The sequence below is a fragment of the Vicugna pacos genome, chromosome 16 (assembly GCF_048564905.1).
Source record: "Vicugna pacos chromosome 16, VicPac4, whole genome shotgun sequence".
Taxonomy (NCBI): domain Eukaryota; kingdom Metazoa; phylum Chordata; class Mammalia; order Artiodactyla; family Camelidae; genus Vicugna; species Vicugna pacos.
The window spans coordinates 34288192-34312721 of record NC_133002.1 but is presented as its reverse complement, the minus strand read 5'-3'; the positions used below and the strand labels follow the sequence as shown (position 1 = coordinate 34312721).

At 46.3% G+C, this 24530-nt stretch overlaps 1 protein-coding gene across 10 annotated transcripts in view; it reads left to right on the top strand.

The window, feature by feature from the left end:
* CDK12 (cyclin dependent kinase 12) overlaps positions 1-24530 on the top strand; it is a 66407-nt gene that overhangs the window by 40986 nt on the left and 891 nt on the right. For 3 of the 10 annotated variants that reach the window (XM_072938806.1, XM_072938801.1, XM_072938797.1), the window contains 5 exons: positions 7788-7898; positions 8356-8499; positions 12475-12574; positions 14330-16876; positions 19857-20112. In XM_072938806.1, the coding sequence (XP_072794907.1) occupies positions 7788-7819 (32 nt within the window). In that variant the 3' untranslated portion in view covers positions 7820-7898; positions 8356-8499; positions 12475-12574; positions 14330-16876; positions 19857-20112. Of the gene's footprint in view, positions 1-601; positions 624-7787; positions 7899-8355; positions 8500-12474; positions 12579-14329; positions 17332-19856; positions 20113-24530 lie in introns of those variants that run through there. The other 7 variants (XM_072938802.1, XM_072938804.1, XM_072938803.1 and 4 more) reach the window with 7 other exon arrangements.

The window sequence follows — 24530 nt, the reverse complement described above, 5'->3', positions numbered from 1 at the left end:
AGATAGGTATCAGAAAGTTGTGAGTGGGGTGAGCAATCATGCAAGGTTAAGGGGTACACCAGAACATGGAAATTAGGAAGAAATCCAATTCAAAAATGTGATGAGGCTTGCCAGCTTGTTTCTGAATCCCCACTGTTTAAGTATGATGTTCCCTCGTCTGTGGGCTGTTGTGTCTTTACCCAGGAGAATGGAGAGCTCAAGATTGTTCCAATTCCTGGAGTCCTGTGTTCCTGGTTAGCCTCCAGAGAAAAGGAATTCATTTTGATCTGTATATATTGCAAATTCATGACCAGGAGTGTGAACTTAACCTATTAGAGAATATTGTTTCCACTTCATAGCAATAACTGTCTTCAATTCTGAGCCTAAAGGCTGAGGACCTAACTAACCTGGACTTTTTTTCTGTCGCACTCAAAGCTATTTCTAACTAAAAGCCAGTGTTCAGTACCTTAAATTTCTTAGGCGCTATCTTTTCCTAGACAGGCATCCTTAGCTGTGTGGTAAGGTTAATGCCTCAAGGAAGTTAACAGTTAATGTTCTAGATGCTTAACTGGGATTTCATTGTTACTAAAGATTGCCCCATAGCTTGACTTTTTTTTTTTAGGTATTGAGTTACTTCTCTTCACAACTTAGTCATCCTGAAGGGCTAGGTAGACTGGAAGAGGACAGTTCAAGTGAGTAAATATTTAAACATTCCAAGGGAGAAGTGGAACTGCTGTCTTACAGTTGTCCTGAGAGGCAAGGTGAGCATTCCTGGACACTTTGGTTAATTTTGCTGTCCAGGTGTGACGTTTCTCATCTGTAGGAACACTTCTAGTGTTCCTGTATAGCCTTAGGAGTACTCTCAAGTGCGAGTTTACTCCAAGCCAGGGTTGACAGACTTTAGGGGAAGTGTGACACCTGAAGGAATTACTGGTGGTTCTCTACCACTCCTCAACATGTGCAGCTGTCTCTCCATCTCCTGTCCACCCACTCCCTTTCATTTTCTATTTTTCTCTTTTCTCCCCACTCACTACCCAACTCACATGCTTTAGACCTACCAGAAATAGTGATTGCTTAACCCTGCAGGGTATTTAGAGTTATTGCTGCTTCATAGTTTTGAAGGGTAATGAGGAGCAGTTCAGGAAATAAATGTCTATTCCAGATCCTCAACTAATGGGATGAGAGGTGAAGGAGAAGGCAAAATAACTGACTCTTACTGCTAACAGCTATGAGAGGAGCTTTTAAGTTAACGTTGTATGGGGTATGAGAGATTCTTTTACTGGTCTAGGAAAGTCTCAACCTTCACTTCCTCATCCTCTTCCCTTATATCTTAAGACTTGCTTTTGCTGATTTTTAAACTCATTTGCAGATGTTGTCTACGGGAAGTAAAGCTTGGTGAGACAGGGGCCCTGATATCCATGAGAAAGCAGATGAAGGCTGCTTTGATGCCCTAGAGATTAATCACTAGGTTGCCAAAACACTTGACCGCTGGATTGCTCTCATATCTCTATTTCAAGAATTGGTAGTCCAAGGCTGAGAGAAAGAGGCTAATATACAGGTAGTTTTGAAAACTCTCTAGGTAGGTAGTTGTTGGTGAAACTTCCTCAATATGCAGTCCTCAGCCACATCATACTCCTCTGGAATGAGAGCGTATGGCCATGAAGTAAATTTATTTCCCTAGGACCTAGAAATAGATGGATTTTTGGATGTTTTGCGCTGGCATGGTTGTAACCTGAAGATAATGTTGATAGTTCTGTAGGGATGAAGGACATTTTATCCAAGCCACACCATCCCTAAGGTAGGTAGCATGGAGGGATCTTTAAAAGGCTACAGTGTGGCAGTCACCCAAGTGAAGAGCAAAGCCTGGGTCTTTGAGAGTATCTTGTCTTTAGATTAAGGAGCCTATCTGATGGGTTGTCTCAAAGAGAAGATCCTTCTCCTTCCTGTGTCTCGGAACTACAATAGTGCCTAATGAGGAACACCCTTGGTGAGGATCAGCTTGTAGATGGACAACCTTCCCCACCAAGGCTAATGCAATTTTAAATGCTTTCAGCCCTGTGGAAAAGAGACTGAATCCAGAGACCTAGAGAAAGCTTAGGAGCCTGATCCCTTTTATAAATTCAGGAACTTGTAAGTTTGGCCTTGTACCAGTATTTGCAATTTCAGTTAGGGGACCGAAGTTCCCATAAATGAAGCAACATGAGAAGGAGACGGAAATAAGGGAAAGGAAGGAGAACTAGAGGAGACTGGTAGTGGGGCTGCAGAAAGAGACAGTCTATAGATACTTATCAAGAAGAGAGAGGGATATAAGAGTGGAAGGAAAAATGGTTGTGATAGTGAAAGGGGATAATTGCCTTAAAAATTCACCATTCATTTTGAGGAGGCCCCATTAAAGAGTAAAGTGTCCCCTTGATTATAGTAGTGTTATCTTTATGGTTGGAGAATGGGTTCAAACCCTTAAGCTAGGGGATGCTATGAAGACAGTTTCACTAGGGAAGTTAGATTATATTAAGCAAGTACACTTACACAAGGTCATTTTGCTTGGCACTGCTATCTACATATTTCAAGAATAAGGAGGGAATATATGTACACAGCAAGCCGAAAGTTATTTGCATTTTTGGAGTTCTAAAACTCCCCTGCAAGTGTTTTTTTGTTGTTGTTTTAAGTCAGTCTGGAAACTAATAACATTCCTCTCCCCTTCATTTTAGATCCAGGTGAGGGTAATGCATAGGAGAGCAAACAAACCAGAATGAGTGAATTAGAGTCACAGAATATTTTTAATATATTTTTATTGAAGTACAGTCAGTTTACAATGTTGTATCAATTTCTGGTGTCCAGCACAATATTTCAGTCACATAGGAACATGTATACATTTGTTCTTTTTTGTTCTTTCTATTTTTGTTGGGGGTGGGTAATTAGGTTTACTCATTTATCTGTTTTTGATAGAGGTACTAGAGATTGAACCCAGGATCTTGTAATGCTAAGAATGTGCTCTACCACTGAGCTATACCCCCGCCCATACATTTGTTCTCATAGTCTTCTTCACCATAGGTTACTGCAAGATACTGAATATGGTTCCCTGTGCTATACAATATAAAGTTGTTGTTTAGAGTCACAGAATATTAGAGCTATGAAAGGATGTTAGTTTGTCTAGTTCAGTGCCATCGTTGGCCAGTTAAAAAACAGGCCCAGAAAGGTTGAGAAAGTGTTGAGAGGAAGAAGGGAGAGAATAGGAAACTAACAATCTCTGGAGCCTACTATGTGTCAGGTACTACACATAGCAGTACCTTTGCTTTTATAATCTTGATTATTAAGCACCTTGAGGCTAAGGGAAAGAATGAAAGGCAAATCCTTACTGTCTTGAGCACTGTGTAGGAGATAAAGGGGAGTGGCATATCATTTTTTTCCTGTCTAATCACACAGGGCTAAACTAGAGGAAGTGGAGCCAGCATTTGAGAGTGAGGTTAATCTGAGGAAATACTTGCTAAATAGTTGAGAGAGACTAATGAATAACTTCTCTTTTCCTAGGGACCTTCTAAAAATGTGATAGTCAGAGGTAGGCTAGAGGCAAGCCCGGTAGGGAACAAGATTACTGTTGGCTCTGGGATTGATTTGCATTCTAGAAAATCAGGTCACGACCTGAGAATATGGGGTTAATCTTAGAAATAGAGAACAAAATGGGCTTTTCATCCTAAGAGGTCTTCAAAGAAAATAGCGTTTATATGCTATGAATTAAGGAAATAAACAAAATCCTTTGGTGACTATGCTTTAAAAATTTTTTTTTGTTTTAGGTTTTTGCTTTGTAACACATTTTGAAGTCATGAAACAATTTGTAATTTTGGAAAGACTCAATGCCAAGTTCAATGTTGGTAAGGGCAGGTGACAGCCTGAAAATTGACATTGGGAATAAGATTGTCTTTCTTGTAGTTGTTTGATGTGATATTCCAAAAGTTATGCCATGAGGGCTGCTTCCATGGGAGCAATAATACCATTAGCTGAGTCATGTCCCAAGTACATAGCAACTTCTAGGTAAGATTATGGGAGGGTCCCGCCTTTAGGAAGTTTCTGGGTCTAGTAAGAGATGACTGTTGTATCTGGGTGGGAAGTGGGGAATTGGTATTTATAAGTCAGCACATTAATGCAGATTATAAAAGAAAATGAAATAGTAACCTAGCATAGAGGGACCCAAAGCAAAGAAATAATCAGAAAAACTAGAGTTAACCAGAAAAGATGCTTTGAATTAATGAAGATAGAAGACATGGAATAGAAGAGAGGAAGGTGATCGGAGGGAGAAGACTTATGGAAAGTTTATGTGTTTTGTGCAGAGGTCTATGAATGGAGTAGTCAGTGTAGTACGGGAAAGGAACATTAGGAAAAGAAGTTGAAAGTTGGAAGAGCAATCTTGTTGGCCTGAGTGAGGAATTTGAATTTAATTTGGTAAGCACTAACGGAGCAGAGCATGATGAAGTGAATATGATGTTGAGGACTGTTGCAGCTGTACTGGGTCAAGGAAGCAGGAAAGCTTGCTAGGATAGTATTGTTCTTGTCCAGATGTGAGGCCCTAAGGGCCTGCACTAGAGTAAGACAAGGCGAATGAGAAGAAAGGAGGTGGGTCAATAGAATTAGCAAGGCTTGATGATAGTTTGGATGTGAGGGGAGGAATAAAAGGTAGGTGGAAGATGATAACCCCAGGACATGTTTATGCTGTTGATGCTGATGAGAACTTGGAAAGAGGCGGCTGCTTTGTTTTTAAAAAGTGGAAAGTGTTTACCAACTGGTGGGATATGTCTGTGTTCAGTATTGCAGAGTCTAGGAGGGGCACTACCCCTGAAAATAGTTGAGCATGTGCTGTGTGCCCAGATGATCACCTGCACTATGCGTTTTTCACTGGAGAACCAGGTGAAAGAAAGTTTTGTCCTGGGGCGCACCCATGGACTTCCAAGAATACTATCCCTCTCTGGATCTGGGAAAGAAAATACAGTTTCTTCCCCTTTAATGCTTTGAAAATGGGATATGACTAGCCTGTGGCAGCATGTGCCTGTGGATGCACAATTCTCTGGCTTGATTGTTGGAAGGCCTTTTTCTGTCCCTCCCTGGGGGTCATTTGTATCTCTGGTTCCTGCTCCCAGAGCCATAAAGTGGGAGCCCCCATTTATTAATTGGGTTGGGACTGGGGAGGGGGTCGGCGGGGGACTCTTTAGTGCAGCAGGCGGGGGTCTTCCCGAATGAGCCCATTAGCCAGCCCCAATGGCAGCTGAAACGGGGCCGCAGCCAAGTCCTCTCCGTTTCAAAAACCCTCCATCGCCTGCAGCAGATCAGAACAAGGCCTGCGGGAGCCCTTAGCTTCTGATTGCAGCTGTGAGGAAGGACAAAACAATTTATAGGAAGCCAAGTAGCTCCTGTCTCACTGTCTCTTCCTTTCTGACTTTGGGAAGGGGGAAGACTGGGATGTGGTATCCCCTCCCACTATAGTTTCTTACAAGGCACGTATAGGCCTGAAGTAGGAGAGAAGAATGAGTGTGTATGCATTGACTGGGCACTTATGCCTGTGCTCTGGAAGTGTTTACACATGTCCTTGCTTTCTTCTTCCATCCACACACAGTTGTATTGGTCAAGCAGTCACTAGTTATATGGGATTCCCTAGGGTAAGGCCAAGTGTGTGCTCAGACGCTTAAACAGTCTAAGTTGTGTGTTGGTGGGGGGCGGACATGCTTATCGTACTCTTTTCTGCCTCATACCTGCTTTAGCTCCTATCTGCTTTGTCAAGATTCAGGGTTAAAGTTAGATCACTTTCTCAACACCCTTTCTTCATAATAAAAGGAGTTTGGCATTTAAAGGAAGGCCTCCTACCCACACTCACTTGTTTGTCCCTTTAGTTAACAGCTACAGGGGAGCTTCTTTAAGCAGTGGCCCAGAGACAAAGGTGTGAAGGGCAGGGAATGTCTCACTTCCTGAAGGAAGGACACTTGTGTTTTCTCCCTGAGAGAATCACAGATGGCCAGAGCTAGATAGTGAACTAAAGACCACCTAGTTCAACCTCTCAGTTTACAGAGCAGGAAACAGGTTTAGGGAAGGGAACTGTCTTGCCCAAAGTCTCACAGTGAGTTAGTGGCAGCTGGTCAAGACTAGAATCCAAAAGTCCAAAATCTTAACCTATTGGATATAGAGTCTCCAATCTTAAGATCACCAATTCCTGACAGCCCTGTGCTTTCTCAAGAAAGGAAATTAGGGTTGTGAGATTTTGAGGGGAGAAGGACAGATTGAGGGGTAAAGTTAGGCTTAAAAAATTAGTAGAAAAACTGAGAAGCGTTACATATTTTTGCCTCAAAGACTAATCTTCCAATGGCATGCAAATTATACAAATGTGATTTTTATTTAGGGTCAAGAGCTCTGTCTGGTTCATTGGGAAGGGAAACAAGTGGCAGCCATAGCCAAATATCCTGACGCCTCAGAGATACCCCATGGTTTGCGGAGTTCTTTGCTACCATCTCTGGGGGTTGGGCAGCAAGAAAGGATCCTCGTAGGCACTGTGAGGAATTTACCCTAAATCTCAATCCACGCTCCTTTGCATTACAATGTAGCTATATTGAAAAACAAAATATGAAGGGAGGAAGAAAACATCTCACCTTCTGGGAAACTAAGGAGAGTTATAAGAGAAGGGATTGTAGAACTCTGAGTTAAATGAGACATTCTCTGAGATTTCAGACAAATTGTGGGGGTACCTCTACCCTTCTCCTTTGTTTTTTTAGTTTTGAGTTGTTGGTTTTCTTCTTTGATGAGGCAGAAGGAAGGTGGTGTGCTCTATAGTAACCCAAACCCTAAAAAGTGTGCTCAGTGGGCTGACATGCATGGTGGGTTCTGAAGTCATCTCACTCTGGTGCTGAGACTCCCTTCACCTCTTTGGACTTCTCCCAGATTTTTCTACAGTCCCATCCAATGCTTATTTTCTGAGCATGTGAGTCTGGGAGCCACTGATGAGCCCGGAGGTTGGCGGGTGGTGGGGGTGGGGCGGTGGGGGATACTAAGAGTTCCTAAACTCGAAGCAGAATCTTGGAGGGAGAAAGGCACCTCTGGGCGGCTTAGAGAGAGAATTATGGGTCTAGGTCAGCGGGGCAGGGGAGTTGCAAAATAAGCATTGACTGCTGACAAAGAAATAGATCCTAGTACATATCCTTCACATTTTGTCCATCACACCCTAATTGATAGCACAGGAAGCATGTGGAGTTTGGTCCCCATGCAGATTCATCCCTATACAGGGAATGTATAATAGACCTACTTGCCCAAATTGCATCAAGTCTGCTGTCCTGCAAACTTTTCTGACTCAGAGGACTTTTTTCTGGCCTCCAAGTCTTTCCTGAAGAAGCTGTTTTGGACAAGCTTCAAATACAAGCTGATTATCTGATTTAAAGCTAGATGGCTTCCTTTGAGTCACCTTCTTGCATTAACTTTGCATTAACCTCGAACTTTCATTGCCCTTTATAGTTCTGGGTTTCACAGCTTCTATTTCTATTGAGTTCCTAACTTGTCTCTTAAGTATAGGAAGCATGTTTTTTACTTTTATCAGGCTGGGAGCTAGATATCTGGACATAGGAATCTTAGAACACTTAAAACTCTTCGGGAGCATAATTAAGGTTCATCTGAATCCTTCTCAGCTCTGTGAATTCAGATTTGAGGAAATTAGAAGAGTGGTGACCATCGCCATCACTTTACCTACCAAGGCCATGTTTCCTGGGTGAAAGACCAAAGAGCCTCTTTGGTATCTAGTCCTTTGTTTCATGTCTAATATAACCTGTCATTTTCCTTTACAGGTGGCAGCAGCAGCAGGAGGGATGTCCTCTGAGGAATTTGGTAATGTCCATCAGTCACCTGACGTCTGGAGCCCTGGCAGATTTAGTCTCTTTCACAGACTCTAAATCCAGGTAGGGACCTAAGGCCCTCTGTCCTGTTTTTGTAAGGGATTCACACACACACACACACACACACACACACACACAGTCTCAGGGAAGTTCTTATTCCCAAAGATCTCCAGAGGAGTTTTCTTAGTGTTTTATTTGACCCGATTATGGTGTCCTACCTTCTGATTAGCAATTCCTCCCTCCTGGCTAGAGTAGTAACCCCCTTCATTGGCACTGGCGGTCATTTCATTCCTGTTCTTTTCTCTGCTAATAAGTATTCCTTAATGGTGCAATGCTGACACTGGTTACTCTCAGCCTCTCTACAACATCTACCCCACTCACCCACCACCTCATACATGCACATAGCCCTGCTTTCTTCTTCTTCCCCAAGAAGCTTGCTTTCTCCTTCTTTTGAGTCAGGATAGGGCATTGTTATCCCTTCTTACTATACCTCTCATCAGCTTCTCCACCTCCTTTCCAGGTTTGATGGGAGAGCCCCCCTGTCCAAACACTGTGCAAGGTACCAGAAGTAGAGGCCTGCCAGCCTGCTTATACCCATCCTCAATGCCCAGAACTGAGCAGGTCACCAACCTACAGTGCCCACCCCTACCCTTCTTGCTGCCAGGTAGGTATGCTCCTCTCCCTAACCACCAACCCTAAACAGGCTCATGTTTCTCTCTGGGAATATTTCTCTCTATTGTTAAATCTCTCCAACAGGGGGAAGGCCTTGATGACTCAGCTCTCTGCCTTGGCAACTTCTAGTCCTAATTTTTAGAGAGAACTTCCTGATGTTAAATCTCCATTTCCTTTTCTATAATTCAGAACCATTTCCCCCATTTAGTGGGCGTGGGAAGAAGAGACCAATAAATGGGTAATATTTGATGCTGGAGGGGAAGGGTCTAATGACAGGCAGCCCTTCTCTTGGGGCTGGAAACCTGAAGTCCCAGATGTGTATTCTACTCAATGGTCTGGCATCCTTGGGGAGTACTTGAGTCTTTTGAGGGAATGGTTTTATCTGGTGTCCATTCCTGAGGACAAGGATCTCAGACTCTGAGAGTCTGTTCCTATTCATTCGCAGATCCCTCCAGGGAGTAGAGAATGGATTGCTGTAGGGCAGAAGCAACCAGTAGGTGACACTTTTTCTTGAGCTTAGATGGCAGCTCCTGTCTGGCGCCTGTAGAAAGTTGGCAGGGGTGCCAGAGCCTCTCCTGTCATTGACATTGGCATCAGCTTACCCCTTTTTTTTTAGTTTTTTTTTTTTGGTTGGGGGGTAGTAATTAGGTTTGTTTGTTTGTTTGTTTTTAATGGAGATATTGGGGAATGAACCCAGGACCTCATGCATGCTAAGCACACTCGATCACTGAGTTATACCCTCCCCATAGTTTACCTTAGGCCTCTTCTCTCAGCAGAGCCTCTCTCACCCCTGCAATTTAGACATCACAAGCAGTAGGCCTAAATAAGTGTCAGTTCTGGGTAAGGTGCTTCCTCCCCTGGTAGACACATACTTTGAGTTGGAGGTGAAGCAATTAGGATGGGTGAATGGAGGGACAGGGTAGGGACTAGAAAGTAGAAAATGTCTCTGGAAGTAGTCAAGCAGTAAGTATGAATGGGGTACCCTGATGTCACAGAGAGTACCCTGCCCACCTGTCTGTCAGCCTCCATGTCTGATACCGCAAAGCGGCTGGGCCGCATGGGCAGCTGCAGTCTTGGTTTCTGCCACACGAGGGCGCTGCCGACCAATTAAAACTCCTGCCCCTCAGCAGAGAAGAGTTTGGGTAAGGAAAGAGGGGAACCCTGCACTCTTTGCAGAAGGCAAGAGTCAGAAACATCCCTTGAGAGCCTGAGAGAGGATCCCAAAGACCCAGAAGAATAAATTAGTTGTTTTCCACTTGTTCTTCCTTAAAAATGTCCCTAGACCCTTAATACTCTGCCCTAGTGGCCTGATGTGTCAGTTTGTTCCCAGCTGAACTTGGGAAGCCCCTGAGCTCTAGGCACCAAACACCTTGCACGGGTGTTTCTCTCCCTCATGGTGGAGCAGACTCCAGCAGTCCACTCTACTGTCCCCTGCCTCTAAGACAGTCACTTTCCAGACCAAAGGGCAGGGGTACCTGATTTTTCAGAGAAAAAAAATCTCTTAACCTATTTTTTGAAGAGAAGTAGCTCTTAAAGAAGAAAAGCTCTCAGGGGGAGGCTATACTTCAAGTGGTAGAGGGCATCTTAGCATACACAAGGTCCTGGGTTCAATCCCCAATACCTCCTCTAAAAATAAAGAAATAATTAAACCTAATTACCTCCCCCTACAAAAAAACAAACAGACCAAAAACAAAAAAGAAGAAGAAGTAAAGCTCTCTAAGAGAGTGTTGGGAGGAGGACTGAGAAGACAGAGAGTAAGAAAGTTCTGCCTTCTATGACCCCGTCACCTCCCCCAGCACAAACCTGCAGAGCTCAAGATGGTCTAGAGGATGTTTGCAGCCTGAGTGGCTGGAGGACACCCAGGACAGTCCAAGGCTCTGCGCCAAAAAAGGTGTCAGAAAGCAGGATGAGCATGGGAGCTGCTTTGGCCTCTGAGCCTCACACCGCCCCCAAACCGTGTAATGGCTCTGCTAGGGATCCTAGTGGCATGGAGCCCTGATGGGCATGAGGTATCCCAGAACTGATCCTCTGTCTCCATGAAACCCTTCCAGGCTGAACAGGCTAAGGGAGATGACAGAGGTTCTCCTCCCTCCTACCCCCATGCCTGAGGGCCCCTCCCCAGGAGGACAGCTTGATTAAACAGTCGGTGCTGCTGGAATTGCTGCACAGCTGGCGCTCCCCCCAGCACCCCGAGCAGAGCAGCAGCTCAGATTAAAATCTCCAATTAGCGTTAAAGTGAAGTGAGGAGGTACTGAGGCTGCCAAGGAGGCCAGGCGGGGGCCCTCGGTTGGCAGATACCCTCACTGCTGCCTAGATTCTGAGTGCCACCCTTAGTCACCCTTTTTTTCCTAGGTCCTCTCCCAACAACTCTCTGTACTTCCTAGCTTTACATTGCTTAGGGTCAGAGGGCTTTAGAGGGGTAGAAGGTGGGGCAGATGCCTTACCTGAGAAAATGCTGGGAACACCAAAAGTGTGGAGGAGAATGAGAACGATCAGTGCTCGTCAAGGGAGATGCCCTACTCACAGTGGCCTGCCTGCCAGGTTGAGGTGACTTCACACTACTGCTGCTTCTTTTTGCCTAGAGAAAGGGCAAATAGAACAGGTCCCTCCAGATCATCTTATCCATAATGTGCTGGGGAATGTGGTGCCCACACAAATGTCCATCCTTGTATATTTTATCCTGTTGGACTCATCTGCTCCCACCCAAATTATGGCTCCTTCCTTCCTCCTTCTGTTTTTTTATTCCCCCTCTCAGCTTTCTTGTGGGCAGGGGTAGGCACAGCCTGGCTTGGAAGCATTGCCATGCCCTGCCACCTGGGTCTCAACCGGCTTCTTGTTATCTTCTTTGCAGTTTGGAGAAAAGCAGGGATATACCAAGAATGGAGGCCTCAGTTTCCCCCAACTCCTGACCCCACATCCCCTCTTAAAGGCCCTCTACCATTTACATTTCTACCCAGCACTCACCAAGCCCTTAAGGAGGACAGCATAGCTAACCACACCTTTTGACTTCCCTCTGCCCCTTTAAGGGAAATGGAAGTGGGTACCCAGCTGACTGAACCTACTCACACCTCCAGAAATTAGACACCAGGGCATGGTGCCACCCTCCCAGGCTGGCACATGCTACCCTGGCAGAGGTTCAAATAGCTCCCCCCATACCCCCATCCCTATATCTTCCTCTTCTCTCTCCCTCTTTCTTCCACTCTCTCTCTCTTTTTTTTTTCTCAGCTCAAAGCACAGCTGAGCCTTAAAAGTGGGGGGGGGGGGGGGACCAAGCTGGGGCAGGGGGGTAGAGAGCTCCAATAGCACGTTTTCACCTGCCATTTAATTGGATGTATTTTTAATTAATGGGACCTCAGGGACCAACATGAGACAATCTGATCTCTGAATAGAGACAGGGGAGGGATTGGGTTAGGGAGGAGGATTGGGCCACTGGGTGCGGTTACCAGGAACCCAGGACCATCAATCACTGGCCACTTTGCGTTCTGGCATGGAGAATAGCCAGGTGGAGGAAGAGAGGAGGCACTGGGGAGAGGTGCCAGAATTTCCCCTAAACTGCCAGGACCTTCAAAAAGGGTGGGACTGTACCGGTTGACTCAGTTCTGGGGCCCAAAATTGCAGCCACGATATTAGGTAAGGCTGTTTTCTTGCTCCTGGGGTTTTGTCCAGTTGGGCTTGTCCCAGTGAGTGCTGTAAAACAGTGAAAGGGTGGTGGGGTCAGAGCTTTGAGGTCCTTGAAGAGACAGGATAAGAACTAGGGAGTGTAGAACCAGAGACTGTGGTGAGAGGGAGGAGAAGGGCCGCGTTTAGAGATATTTCTGTGTGTTTAGGCATAAAATAAGTGCCATGGAGATTACATGCAAAACAGCATGCAAATGAGGCCTGGTGCCTTTTGGGTATGAATCATAGAACCTTACTGTTGCAAGGAAGAGAACTTGGAGCTCATCTTGACGAACCACTCATTTTACAGATGTGGAAATAGAGACCCAGAGAAGGGAAATCAGTTGAATCCTGTCTTGGAGTTGCTTTGTGTTCCTGGATTTGGAGAGTTCCTGGGAACACAGGGAAAGGTAGGTAAGTAGAGTGTGAGGAGGAAAGTCAAAGGAAGAGGGTTGAAAGGATGTTACTCTCCATTGCTTGGAGTCTCATATCTCTGACCCTTGAGTCTTGAAAGCAACTCAGGGGCGTTGGGTGCATTATTGGGGGAACATTTCCCTCATAAAACCTATTCCAGAGGTCATCTTATCTATTCCCTTGCTTCCAAGTAGACAGATCCCCCAGAACCTTCCACTCTCATGGGATTTTACTATATTCTAAAAGGGAAGAATATACACCAACTACCCCACTTCCTTAACTAAGAAATAAATCCCCCAATAATGACTAAATATTGAGCCTTTTCTGAGATCTTATCACAAATTTCTCTGCTGCAGTATAAGCTGCTAGAGAAAATAATGCCAAAAAATGTAGCGAGGAGTGGTCTTGTCCTATGTCTAAGCTGAGAACAGAGACAAAATTAAAACTCAAGGCTCTGAAAGCTCAGTGAGAAATGCCCCTGTATTCATGCAGTGCCATGGCCCCAGAGCTCTTAGTCAGGCCCCATCTGGCTCCACGTGGTGTTGGGGAACACTGGACAGGAGGGCACGTTTCCAGCTATCCTCCCATCCTACCCCCTCCCTCACCTCCTTCACTGTTCAGACAACAAGGTTAAGAAAGAATGATGGAGAGGAGCTTGCCTACCAAGTTACCAAAGATGGCATTTCCTGGCATATTCTTCCTTCCTAAAAAATTCAACATTCTTTTTTCTGTGCTCCACGAGACTAAGTTGGAGTCAGGGCAAGGATGGGCACAGAGCTTGGAAAGCAGTCACAGAAACTTTGTCACACTCTCCAAGCACCCAACACTTATCCCCTACTCCAAGAATTGTCTTCTCCTCTATCTTAGTACCCCATTTAATATCCCCAAAGCCCCTAGGGAAGAGCAGGATGTGTCTCTCCAAATACCCCCAAACTTACCCCACAGTGTTCTTAGACCCTCAGGGCCATCTCCTTGGCTACCTGATTCTCTGCCTTCTCTACTATCAACAAAATGAGGAAGGCCCCCTTCCATTGCCCTAAGACAGTCTGGATAGAATCTTTGTAGCTCCTGCCCTGCTTCTGAGGGGCTGCGGGGGTGGGGGTGGGTGAGGAAAACTGTGCAGAGAGTTGAAAAGGAAGATTCTCTTCTCGAGGGAGATCAGGGAGAAGCCTGAAAGAGGGGAGAAGCTAAAGAGGGGAAATTTGGAAACAGACCTGTAGTCCCATCTCTGGGGCTGGCTGCCTAACGTAAGGCAGGCCATTCATACTAAGCATTGTTTGAGGGATTTATTCGATGGCTCCTATTTACAGAGCTGCTGATTCTCCTCTGAAATGCAGAGCAGTAGAGAAGGCATGCAGTAAAGAAAGGCTTTCTGTAGGCCCTCTTTCTCACCCTTTGTCCACCCCTACTCCAAAATTGGAGGGGCTAAAAGGCTTTTAAAGCATTCAGTCTAGATTCTTGATGTTTCTTTGAGGAACAGGGGCTCCCTTCCCTCAATCCCCAACAGTCTTGCCTCACACTCCTAAGGTTTAGCCAAGGGTACCAGATCTATAGCCTTGGAGTCAGAGCCTGGAGCCTGCTCTGGAGTCTGGAAGAAACCCTGAGCCTTTGCAGAGAAGTAAGTGGAAGGAAGAAACAGCAGTACCCAGAGTCCCCTGCCTTCTGGAGAGGAGGGAATTGTTAAGGAGCTCAGTATTGGCCCAGGGTGTAGCTTTTACACTGATGGGACTCCTTTCCTCCTTCTCCCTCAGTGTGTGTCCCACTGGTTGGTGAGAGACCTGGATGTCTGAACCTCCCACCTTGACACCTCGAAGGTTATCACACAGATCCCCTCTCTAGCTTCTAAAGCCATGGAGGAGGTGAAGGAAGGCATTTCAGAAGTGGCAGTGCCATGATGTCCATCGGCACCCAGGGAGAGAAGCCAAGAGAAGAAACTGACCAGAGAGGGAGCCAGGAAGAGATGCCTGCTCTTGAAACAGTCTTCTTACCCCATCCCCTTCCGCGTCCCCTTTCACATGCCGACAGGGCTGTGTGCCCAAGTGTGCCAGCTCTCCTGGCTGGTGATCCTGCTCTGCCATGCAGGCAGCTGGCCCTCTGCTGCAGCACTGAGCACATGCTGGGGTCTCTCACTTCTTTCCTCACTCACCTCAATGTATCTGTGGTGCAGATTCCTAGGGTTGAAGAAGGGGGCTCTGGCCCTGCGAGTAGGAAGATGGTGGGCTCTGGGGCTCTTGGGGTGTGTATCTGGCTGGCTGGAGTGGCTGTGGGGAGGGAGAAGGCTGTTGGCAGCTCAGCTGAGCTCAAGATTCTGGTGACTCACAGCAACGGGGGTGGCTCATGAAAACAACAGAGGGGAAGGGGGTCTAGGCCTGTTAGAGCTCTCTTCTGCCCCATTTCTCCCCCACTCTGAGCTTTGTGGATGGAGTCTCTCATCTAGATTGTGGGGCGAGGAGATGCCCCAGCTAAAAAAGAAAAGAAAGAAATGGAAGAGAAGATAGCAGAGGAGGCTGAGCATTCCCAGGGAGAGGCTTCCCAGAGGGGAAAGGGTGGTGGAGGCCCTTTATTCTTGCCCTACTGTATCCGTGGGCAAGGTGCTGCTCACACCTCGCTTGGTGCACCCTCTGTGCGTCAGCACCCAGGGAGAGAAGCAAGAGAAGAAACAGTGACCAGAGAGGAAGCCAGGAAGAGATGCCTGCTCCTGAAACAGCCTGTAGGTACAGAGGGTACTGTGCTGGGGCAGCTCAGCGCTCATGGGCACCTCCCAGGAGAGGGGCTTTCCAGGCAGACACAGCTACTCCTCCCTGCCCTCACTTGCCTGCCCAGAGCTCTGGGTATTCAGGTGACGTAGAAATTTAAAAACAAACAAACAAAAAGACACTATTACAAGACCAGAACTAGAAGGATTACCACTTGGTCTCAATACTCTCTTTCCTAGAAACAGAAACCATGATCTTCAAAGGTGCTGCTTCCCTCATCCCTTACAGGCCAGGTGGGCAATGTGCATTTTCTCCAGACTTTCTGAATCAGGGAGATGGTAGGATACTGTGTTTGAGGTTACATCAGCAGAACAGAGCCAGAAAGTGGATCAGGAGAGCCAGCCATGCCTCTGACCAGAGTCCTGGGGGCCTCCTTGTTTCAGCAAAAGGAAATAGGAATCTTGGATACCAGTGTATCCAGACACACGATAAATATCCTCCCTCCAACCTTAGAGAAGAATAGGTTAAGAGGGAGGGAGTTGTCTGACAGAGACTAAGTTTTCATTTGCCTGTTTATACTCCTTTCACTGCTGGTGGCTCTGCTGTCCAGTTGGGATGAGGGGCCCTCTGCCAGGATGCTCCTGAGGATCCAGAGACAGTTTGGGCTGGAGAAAGGGACAGACCAGCTACTCTTTTTGTAGGGAGAGGGGACCAGCTCCACTCCACCAGCTCTCCCTGGCAGCATCAGGAGCCCAGGAGCCCCTGCTGAAACACCCATAATAAAGCTCAGTCCTGAATTGAGGTGACATATCACCTGGCTCTGGTATAAAAGTGGTACCGAGAGGGGAAGCCTGAGTACACCAAGTGGGGTGTGAGCAGGTGTGGGGAGTTCAGCCCCAGGACGGATACAAAGATCACTCACTCCTCAATACCACATGCTCCTCCTCTTTCTCAAACCTTCTCCTCAGCCCCCCTTTTCATCCACCTCCCTTCAGCTGACTCCACTCCTGGCTACCTCATGCCCTCCAAGCAGAGAAGACATGGTAAGTCGTTGTCTGTTCCCTACACTTTTCTCTCTCTTACTCTCCTCCTTCCTCCCAACTCGCAGCCAAGAGTTACCCCGTTTGAACTCATTCTACCAGTGAATGCCCTCAGGATCTGAACCCAGAATGCCCAGCCTCTACCACCCCCCTGACTCTGCGAATGCCACTCTGGCTCTGAGACTGACTCATCAGTCCACATCGTCCACACAAGTATAGCCAGGCCAAGACTGGCATATCCACTGGCACCAAGGGCCCTGACCTGAAGCAAAGGGCAGCCCTAGAGGTACAGTCAGGTTTGGCCCTAAATGTGTATATTCCTGTGCATTGGGTACACTGGTTTATTAGTGTTATTTCAGCATTGTGATGCAAAGAGAGTAAGTGTAACAGCTGCTCCTTGCTTGCAGTGTTTATTGTTACCTAGAGACAACCTCCTGGCTTTTTCCCAGCTCCCCCTCCCCCCCCCACCCAACCCCCTCCCTGCCAACAATCCTACTCTCCCCACACTGATGGGAAATTTATAGCTTGCCATACCATGCCTTTAACCCTCTCCTGTCCATAGGTATGTAGGTCAAGGGAAGCCAAAGGGAGCAGTCGGCATGCCTGAGCCCCAGCACGGTAGAATAGTGTGTGGAGGAGAGAGGGAAGGAGGGAGGGAGGGAGGGAGTACACCTCCTCTCCCCAGTCTGTGTCCAGACTCAGGCCCCAGTTTCCCTCCTGGCTCTCATGTTGAGAGAAAAGAGCTTTGGACCTAGTTTGGGGATCCTAGGATCCTCCACACAGGACTATTCTCTTGGTATCTCTAAGCCCCCTAGTTGGGCTGGCTGGTCCTGAGCAAATACAGCAAGGTATACTGAGACAGAAGGAATAAATACAGAGTGGCAGAAGCTCCAGACTCCTCCTTTCTATAGAGATGTCACATTGAGGCAAACAAGAGGCTCTGGTGTGAAGGATGCTGGCCAGACCTCCACAGCTGGGTAGATGTCAAACATGAAGCCGGCTGCTGAGCCTGGTGAGGTAACTTACCCACCTTAACTTCACCCTGAGCCCAGCACTAACCTCCTGAGAGGGTCCCGGGCCGTCCTCCAAGCTGGTCTCCTTGGTCTGGTTAGGCTTCTCCCTCTACTTTTCTTCTCGGTCCCTTTTCACCTCATCTTTTGGTTTGAAACCATGGGGGCCAAACCAAGAAACCAAGGGGACTGAGGCCTCAACAGTCCTGGGGAAAGAGAAGCTCCTCTATCCCCTCCTGACACAGGACCTTTCATGGAGGGGCACCATGTCACACATCCACCATCCCCACTGGAAACAAGAGAGGAAAAGGGATTGGATTTTAGCAGAAAGGATATAGGTTAGACATATGGAAAAACTTACTCGTGGGATATAAGACCTCAGAATGGACTTACTTCTCTTTAGAGATTTTTCTTCTGCCTGGGATGGGTGTAAGTCTGTGTCTACCCAAGCAGCATCGGGAGAACAGGGTTACTTTTCTGGGGCTCCTGCAGATGTGGGCCTCAGTGCAGTTTCCACGCAGCGCACCCCTCCTCAGTTCTTCTAAATGTAGTATGTGTGGTGATTAGACTAAGTTTTGGAGGCAGGCAGCCTTGAGTTTTAATGTCAGGGCTGCCATTTACCAGCTATGCTACCTTGGTATGTCACTTAACCTCTTTTAACCCTACTTTCCTTGTCTGTGAAATGCAGATAAACAATTTTTTAAGGTGGTGAAGAGAATTTAGTGAAATAATGTATGTAAAGTACCTAGGACGGTGCCTGATACTGACTGCATACTCAGTCAACAGTGGTTGATACAACAGAGTCTATTACTTTTATGGAGTCCCCAGGGCTGACATTGCTTCAAAGACTCCATGAGCCACCTGGAATTATAGGCCAAATGTGTGTATATGCATTTCCTGGGGAGAATGTCCATAGTTTTGTTGATGATTTGAAGCAGGCAGTCTCCTGGAAAGAAAAGAGCCCCAATCCTTTGACTCAGACTCCCCAAGAAGTCAGTTCCCCCATTCCCGTGCCTCAAGCTAGGAGCTCCTTAGGCATGTTCTGCCCGGAAGCACAGCTTCATCTAGGATTAAGCCATGTAGCCATTAAGATAGCAACACAGAGCACTTGCCAGTCATGTTATAGTTTGTCAAGTACATTTACCTGCATTAGGTCTATTAATATGCAGAACATCCCAGTAAAGTGAAGAGAACTACCATTTAGTGAATGCCAGGCATTGTGCTGGGTGTATTTTTTTAAAGTATGTTTAAAGTCTATAGAGTATTTCATAACCTATATATGCCATGATTTATAAAGTGTATCCACTTTTTAATAATTTAGATATGTTTACTGTTATAAGTAATACGACAGTGATCATCCTAACACGTGAAACTTCATGCATTTTTTTATAATAAGTTCCAAGAAGTGGAATTATTGGGTCAGCCAATACAGATATCCCTCCTCCCTATAGTTATGATCATTTTATTGATGTACCATAATAAGAATAATATTTTTTAATACTCTTCTTTGGAATTCTTCAATGGAAACACAAGGGCAGCCCCTTCTCTTTCCTATACCCAGCCGAGACATTAATAATCTATCATAGGCTTTTTTTTAAAAAAAAAAACTGAGGTAATTGTAGATTCACATGCAGTTATAAGAAGTAATACAGAGAGACCCCTTGTACATTTTGCCCACTTTCACCCAATAGTAACATTTAAAAAAACTATAGTATAACATCACAACCAGAATACTGACATTGATTATCTACCAGTCTTAGTCATATTTCCCCAGTTTTACCTGTGTTTGTGTGTGTGCGCGCATGTGTGTGTGTGTATTAAGTTCTATGCAATTTTATTACCATGTGAATTCTTATCTCTACCACTACAGTCAAGATACTGAACAGTTCCAACACCACAAGGATTCTTCATGTTGCCCTTTTATAATCACACCTACCTCACCCTCTTCTTAACCCTTGGCAGCCACTATTCTATCCTCCACTTCTAAAACTTTGTCATTTCAAAAACGAAGTCATGTACTATGTTACCTTTTAGGATTGAATTCTTTCACTCAGCATAATTCTCTGGAGACACATCTAAGTTTTTGTATGTATCAGTAGTTTGTTCCTTTTATGTGTTTCATGATATGGATGTACCACTATCACAGTTTAACCATTCACCTATTAAAGAACAGTTTGTGTTCTCACTTTCTACTCACTAGCAATTAATGAAATAGCTTATTTTACTTGGTGTGCTGAGTGTTGTTTTATATCACAAATATTAAGTTTATTAAACCTTCAGGCATGACTATCACCTATTATTATTTCCATTTCGTAGATGGGGAAAATTAAGGCTCATAGTAAATGACTTTCCCACAATCACATGCTGTGGCAAAGAAGTACTTAGAACCCAAGACAGTAGGCTTTCTCAGTCTTTGACTAAGGTTGCTGGAAAGAGGGTGTGGGCAGAACCAGAAGAGAAATGTTGGAGGCAGGAAGAACATTGGAGCAGCCTGGGTCAGTTCGGGTCTTCATAGCTAACTTTCGTTCATAGGTTAGAAGAACAGTGCCATGGAGCAGGGGACAATAATGGCTTGTGCCCTGGAAATTGTTTCCCCTTTGCCAGAGAAGAACAAGGCTGAAGTGGATGGAGCCCATGAACAATCTGCCCACAGACTTGGGACCTGGAAAAGGGAGGACCCAGCCTTTGGGTATCTTATCAGAGCATAAGTGGTCAAAGCTCTCCTTGGAAATTTGAAGTTGAATGTGTCTCTGATGACGTCTGAGGAAACTGAGGCTCATGACAACAAGTGAGCTCTTTATTCCGGAGGTTGGGGGTGTGGGTAATGAAGATACAGCATTAAAATTTTTTTTTGATAGTTGTGGGGAACTCTAGGCCATTTACACACACGCACACACACACACACACAATCACACACACCCTTGGGTAGGCTCAGTGTCTGGGACATGGTATGAGGGAAAGCAGAGTGGAAGCAAAAATGCCAATCCATGCTTAGTCCTGACTTTATCATTGCTCTTTCTCTCCAAGTCATGGACAGCTAAGTCAGGAGGAGCTGGAGAAATCATTTGGTCTATCTCTCAGCCTCTGGGCACTAGTAGAAGCTGACAGGTGGAAACCTAGAGTCGGCCCAAGTGTGATGAATGGCAGAGATGCCAGCTTGCAGGAGAGAAGGTTTGGCTTTTCTCCTGGGAGCTATGTCTGGCCAAAGGCTGCCTCCTCCCACCTCCTGCTGGAACCGAATTTTTTACAGTTGATGTTACCATTGCTCCCTTGGTCTGTTCCAGTGGTTATGGACTTATAACTTTCCCTGTCTACTTACAGCTCCAGAACCAGGCTGAGGGCACGTATCACTTTCCTTCATCTCCCTTGGCCCATCAGGAATGGCACAACTTCTTCCAGTGGTGCCCTCCATCCTTCCCAGTAATTCCAGCCATGGGAGATAAATGCTAAGGGCTTCAGGATTTATAGGGACTACATTGCATTGTTGAAACAACCAGAGATACCCAGTATGAACCTCTGTCTTTTGATTGGAGGTTCTTAGGGAAAAGTAGGCCACTCTTTACTGGCTCTTATCCTCACTGAAATTTCCTGACTGTCAGAGGTCCTGAACGTGGAGATAGCTCCTTTCCCTTCAAGCCAAGATGGCTCCTAACCAGGAAACCTCAGGATCCCTGCTTATTCCCTTTCCTTGACTGCCCCTCTACTCCAGGTACCCTCCTCTCCTGCCACCACTCCTTTCCCATTCCTCCTTTCTCTTTCTCTATCCATCTTTCTCCCTCTCTCTCTCTCAGCAAGTTTTTTATGTGATTACAGGCACTGCATGGTAATTAGTGCTAAACTCATTTGCACAACTACAGTTAATTGGCTACAACAATTAATTAATGTGTTGGAAATTTGGCACTGGAAAAAAAAGTTTGTCATCAAAAAAAGGGCAAAAATTGTAGAATGAGATACCCATAAAAATCGAGGGCAGGCTTCAAAAGCCCAGCTGGGCCTCAAACTTCAAGCTGGCCTCAGATGCCTTCTCACTCTCAACTTCAACACATTTTCCTGTTTCCTCTTTCATTTTTTCCTTCTTCTTTTCTCTATTTCTTTTCTTGCTCTCTCTCTCCTTTTCTTTTTCTTTTTTTTTTTTTTACAACTTAAGCAAACTCATTTCCCTGATAAAATATAGCATGACTAATGGCTAGAGCATGTAAAAATCATTGGGAAAATGTCCTTGGAAGACGAATGCATTTTCAGCAGAATAATTAACTTAATTAACAAATTCACATGCATATTCATCAGGCTATTAATGTCTTCTCGGCTCAGCTTGATGAACATTGCGGTAATAACCATCTCATTTACATACTGCATTCTACTGCGATCCAAAACAGAGACAACATACAGGCGTATACACACACACACACATACACTTGCACCAACACACACAACATGCCTCGGCCGCTTTGACTTCCAGGTTGTCTGGGAGTGTGTGTGTGTGTGTGTGTGTGTGTGTGAGGAGGTGAGAGGGTGAGAACCCTGACTGGGTGGCGTGATCTTTAGAGGGTCATGAGTGACACGGGCTAACTATGCCCACATGTAAATGTCTGAGAGAACTTTAATTCTTTCTCTCAGTCACTCACACTCAGTCTGTCTCTTTTTTCCTTGTTTCCTTTTCTCTGTGTCATTTTCTTCCTTCTTCTCTATCTACCCACCCCCCACCCGCCCCAACCATGTCTCTCTAGGGAAAAACTTGGTATCTGTGCCAACTTTTTCCCCCCTCCCCTCCTCCCTCTCTCTCCTCCTTCCCCTCTCCCAACTGCTGCCAGCCGGCATCAGCGCCGAATTGCCATCTCCTTGAGCTCTCTGTGGAGCAATCTCAGAGAGCAGTAAGGTGTGACGCGGGGCTCTGCCGGCTTCGCAGCACCGCCTGCGGAAAGAGCGCAGGATGGCGGAGGAAGATTAAGAGAAATCGCGAGCAGGGCTCGGCTGCCATTGGTGTGTGCAAACGCCGAGGAGGAAGGGAGAGGGAGAGCGGGGGGGGGGGGGGGGGTAGAAAGGGAGGGGGGAAACCGGCAGCTGTCGGCCTAATTCTTCTAACACTCTGCTTGTGGTCATATTAGAAAAACAGATTATGCCCCTCGGTGCCACTCACTTATACTTGACATACGTTAATGTTCTATATCTCCATTCTCGGGGCTTGACGACAGTGGACTTCAGATCTAGAAGGATGGGGATCTGGGTGGCCAACGGGCAAAAGACCTTGCCTCCTCATTCTTCCTGACTTCCAACCCCAGTCTGTACTTGCCCTTTAGAAAGGAAGCCTAGGCCTAGAATTTGCATCTGGGTGCCACCACTTGTCCCTGATTTTTTCAGCCCTTTAGGGGGTGCAGAGGTCAGAGGACACCTGGAAGCCCTTTCCCTAAAATCACTCCCCCCTTTAGAGTCATAACAGGTCACTTTAGAGCCAAGTGAGACCGGCTTTGTGTCACCCCCACCCCTTGTCTTTCTAAGGGCCCTCTCCCTCGAATCAGAAGTTGGAGGTCAGAGAAATGAGTCTATGAAAGTTGGTTCTCCGTCAGGGGGTTACATAGAAGCCATAAGCAAAACAAGGCCAGGATTGTTTCTGGGTTGCTATGGAAACCAGATTCCCTCCTCCTGGCTGGAAGGGAGGAGTGCCTGAGGCCTTCCTCCTTCCACCAATCCTGAAGGGTATAAAGGCGGAGTTTGCTAAGGCCTGGGGAGTGGGGCTGGTCTTGGAGGACCAACCAACCATTCCCTGGAAGCCCCACCTGCCAGTCTATAGCCCTTTGACCCCCACCTTCCCTACCCTCACCCCAATATTCAGTCAAAGGAGGCTTTTTCCTCTAGGTGCCTTGTCCTCTATGGAGACCTGTTGCTTAGCAACCACTAGTGCCTTTTTCCTAATAACTCACAGGGACTGAGAGATACAATATCTGTCTCTATATTCAGTTTCCCTCCCTTGTCTATTTATATTTAATAGCTGAAGCCCTGTCTTGGGTTCCCTTGGCATATGTTTTAGAGTGAACAAGCTGCATCCTTATAAAGTCACACCTGAGAAAGAACTTCCAAAGAGGGAAGAGAGGGAGAAAAGATGAGTAGGTTGGGGAACTGTGGAATCATATTCTCTTAAGTATAGATAGAGGGGGAAAAAATAGTATTTAGAACTGGGAATGTGGGGAGGGGCTGTCCACAGGGATTCCCAAAGATACTCTCAGGACCTGGAATAGATGCTTCCTGGGCCGGCATTTTCTGCTCCCCGCACCCTGCCCTGCCCCTCCTTCCTGACCACTTCCAGCCTAGAGCCCTCTCATATTTCTATATGTGGGAGACCCATCCCTCTGGGGATGTCCAGTTTTCTAATGTCTGGATGTTGGTAGCTAGGAGTGGGGTGCTGTGTGTCCAACAAGGCCTGGGTATCCCGAAGTTTTCCCTTCACAGGGAAGGAATTCTTCTGAGCTCTCTACTGAAAAACCCCAGACTTGACCTGGCAGTGGAGACAGTACAATAATCACCAAAAATGAGGAGCAAGGAAGGCCCAAGGGTAGCCTAATGGCGGCATGTAGTCAGGAGGCCTGGGTTGTGGCCCCCTCTCCTTACTCTCTTGTAATCCAAGTTATTTACTTAATCTTTTAAGCCCCTTGTTGCTTTATCTGTGGGTCAAGAATAATAATAAATAATGTTCACCTCCCTGGACTTGAGCAGGATCAGTTAAAGTAATACGTGAAAGGAAAACACCCTGGAAGCTATTACATTTAACTAAAATATTATTTTAAGGTCTGGCAAAGGTCTGACTGCTGGGAAGAGGGAGGCATCATGAATCCAGCCCGGCCCTGGGCTTACGAAGGCCATTAGTTTGTTGGCTAGAGTGGTGTGATTCCCCTCTGGTCGCTGGGGTAGGGAGCTTTAAATCAAAATCAAACACAAAGCTGTCTAGGGAGAGTAGCATGTGGTATCCCTATTCTCCCCACCTCCATTCTTAACCTCTGACCTCTAGTTCTCCCTGTCGAAGCTCCGTGCTGACCCTCCACCCTTCTCCCCAGTCAGCACCTTCACTGCTGTTGTGCTAGCTCACAGACTACAGTTTCACCCTCTATACCTCCCTTCTCGGCACCTCCTCCAACCCGAGCCTTCTGTGGGAGACAGATGGGGTGTCTGCAATGGAAAAGGCTCTGGGCTCTACGCCGCCTTGGGTAGGCAGCC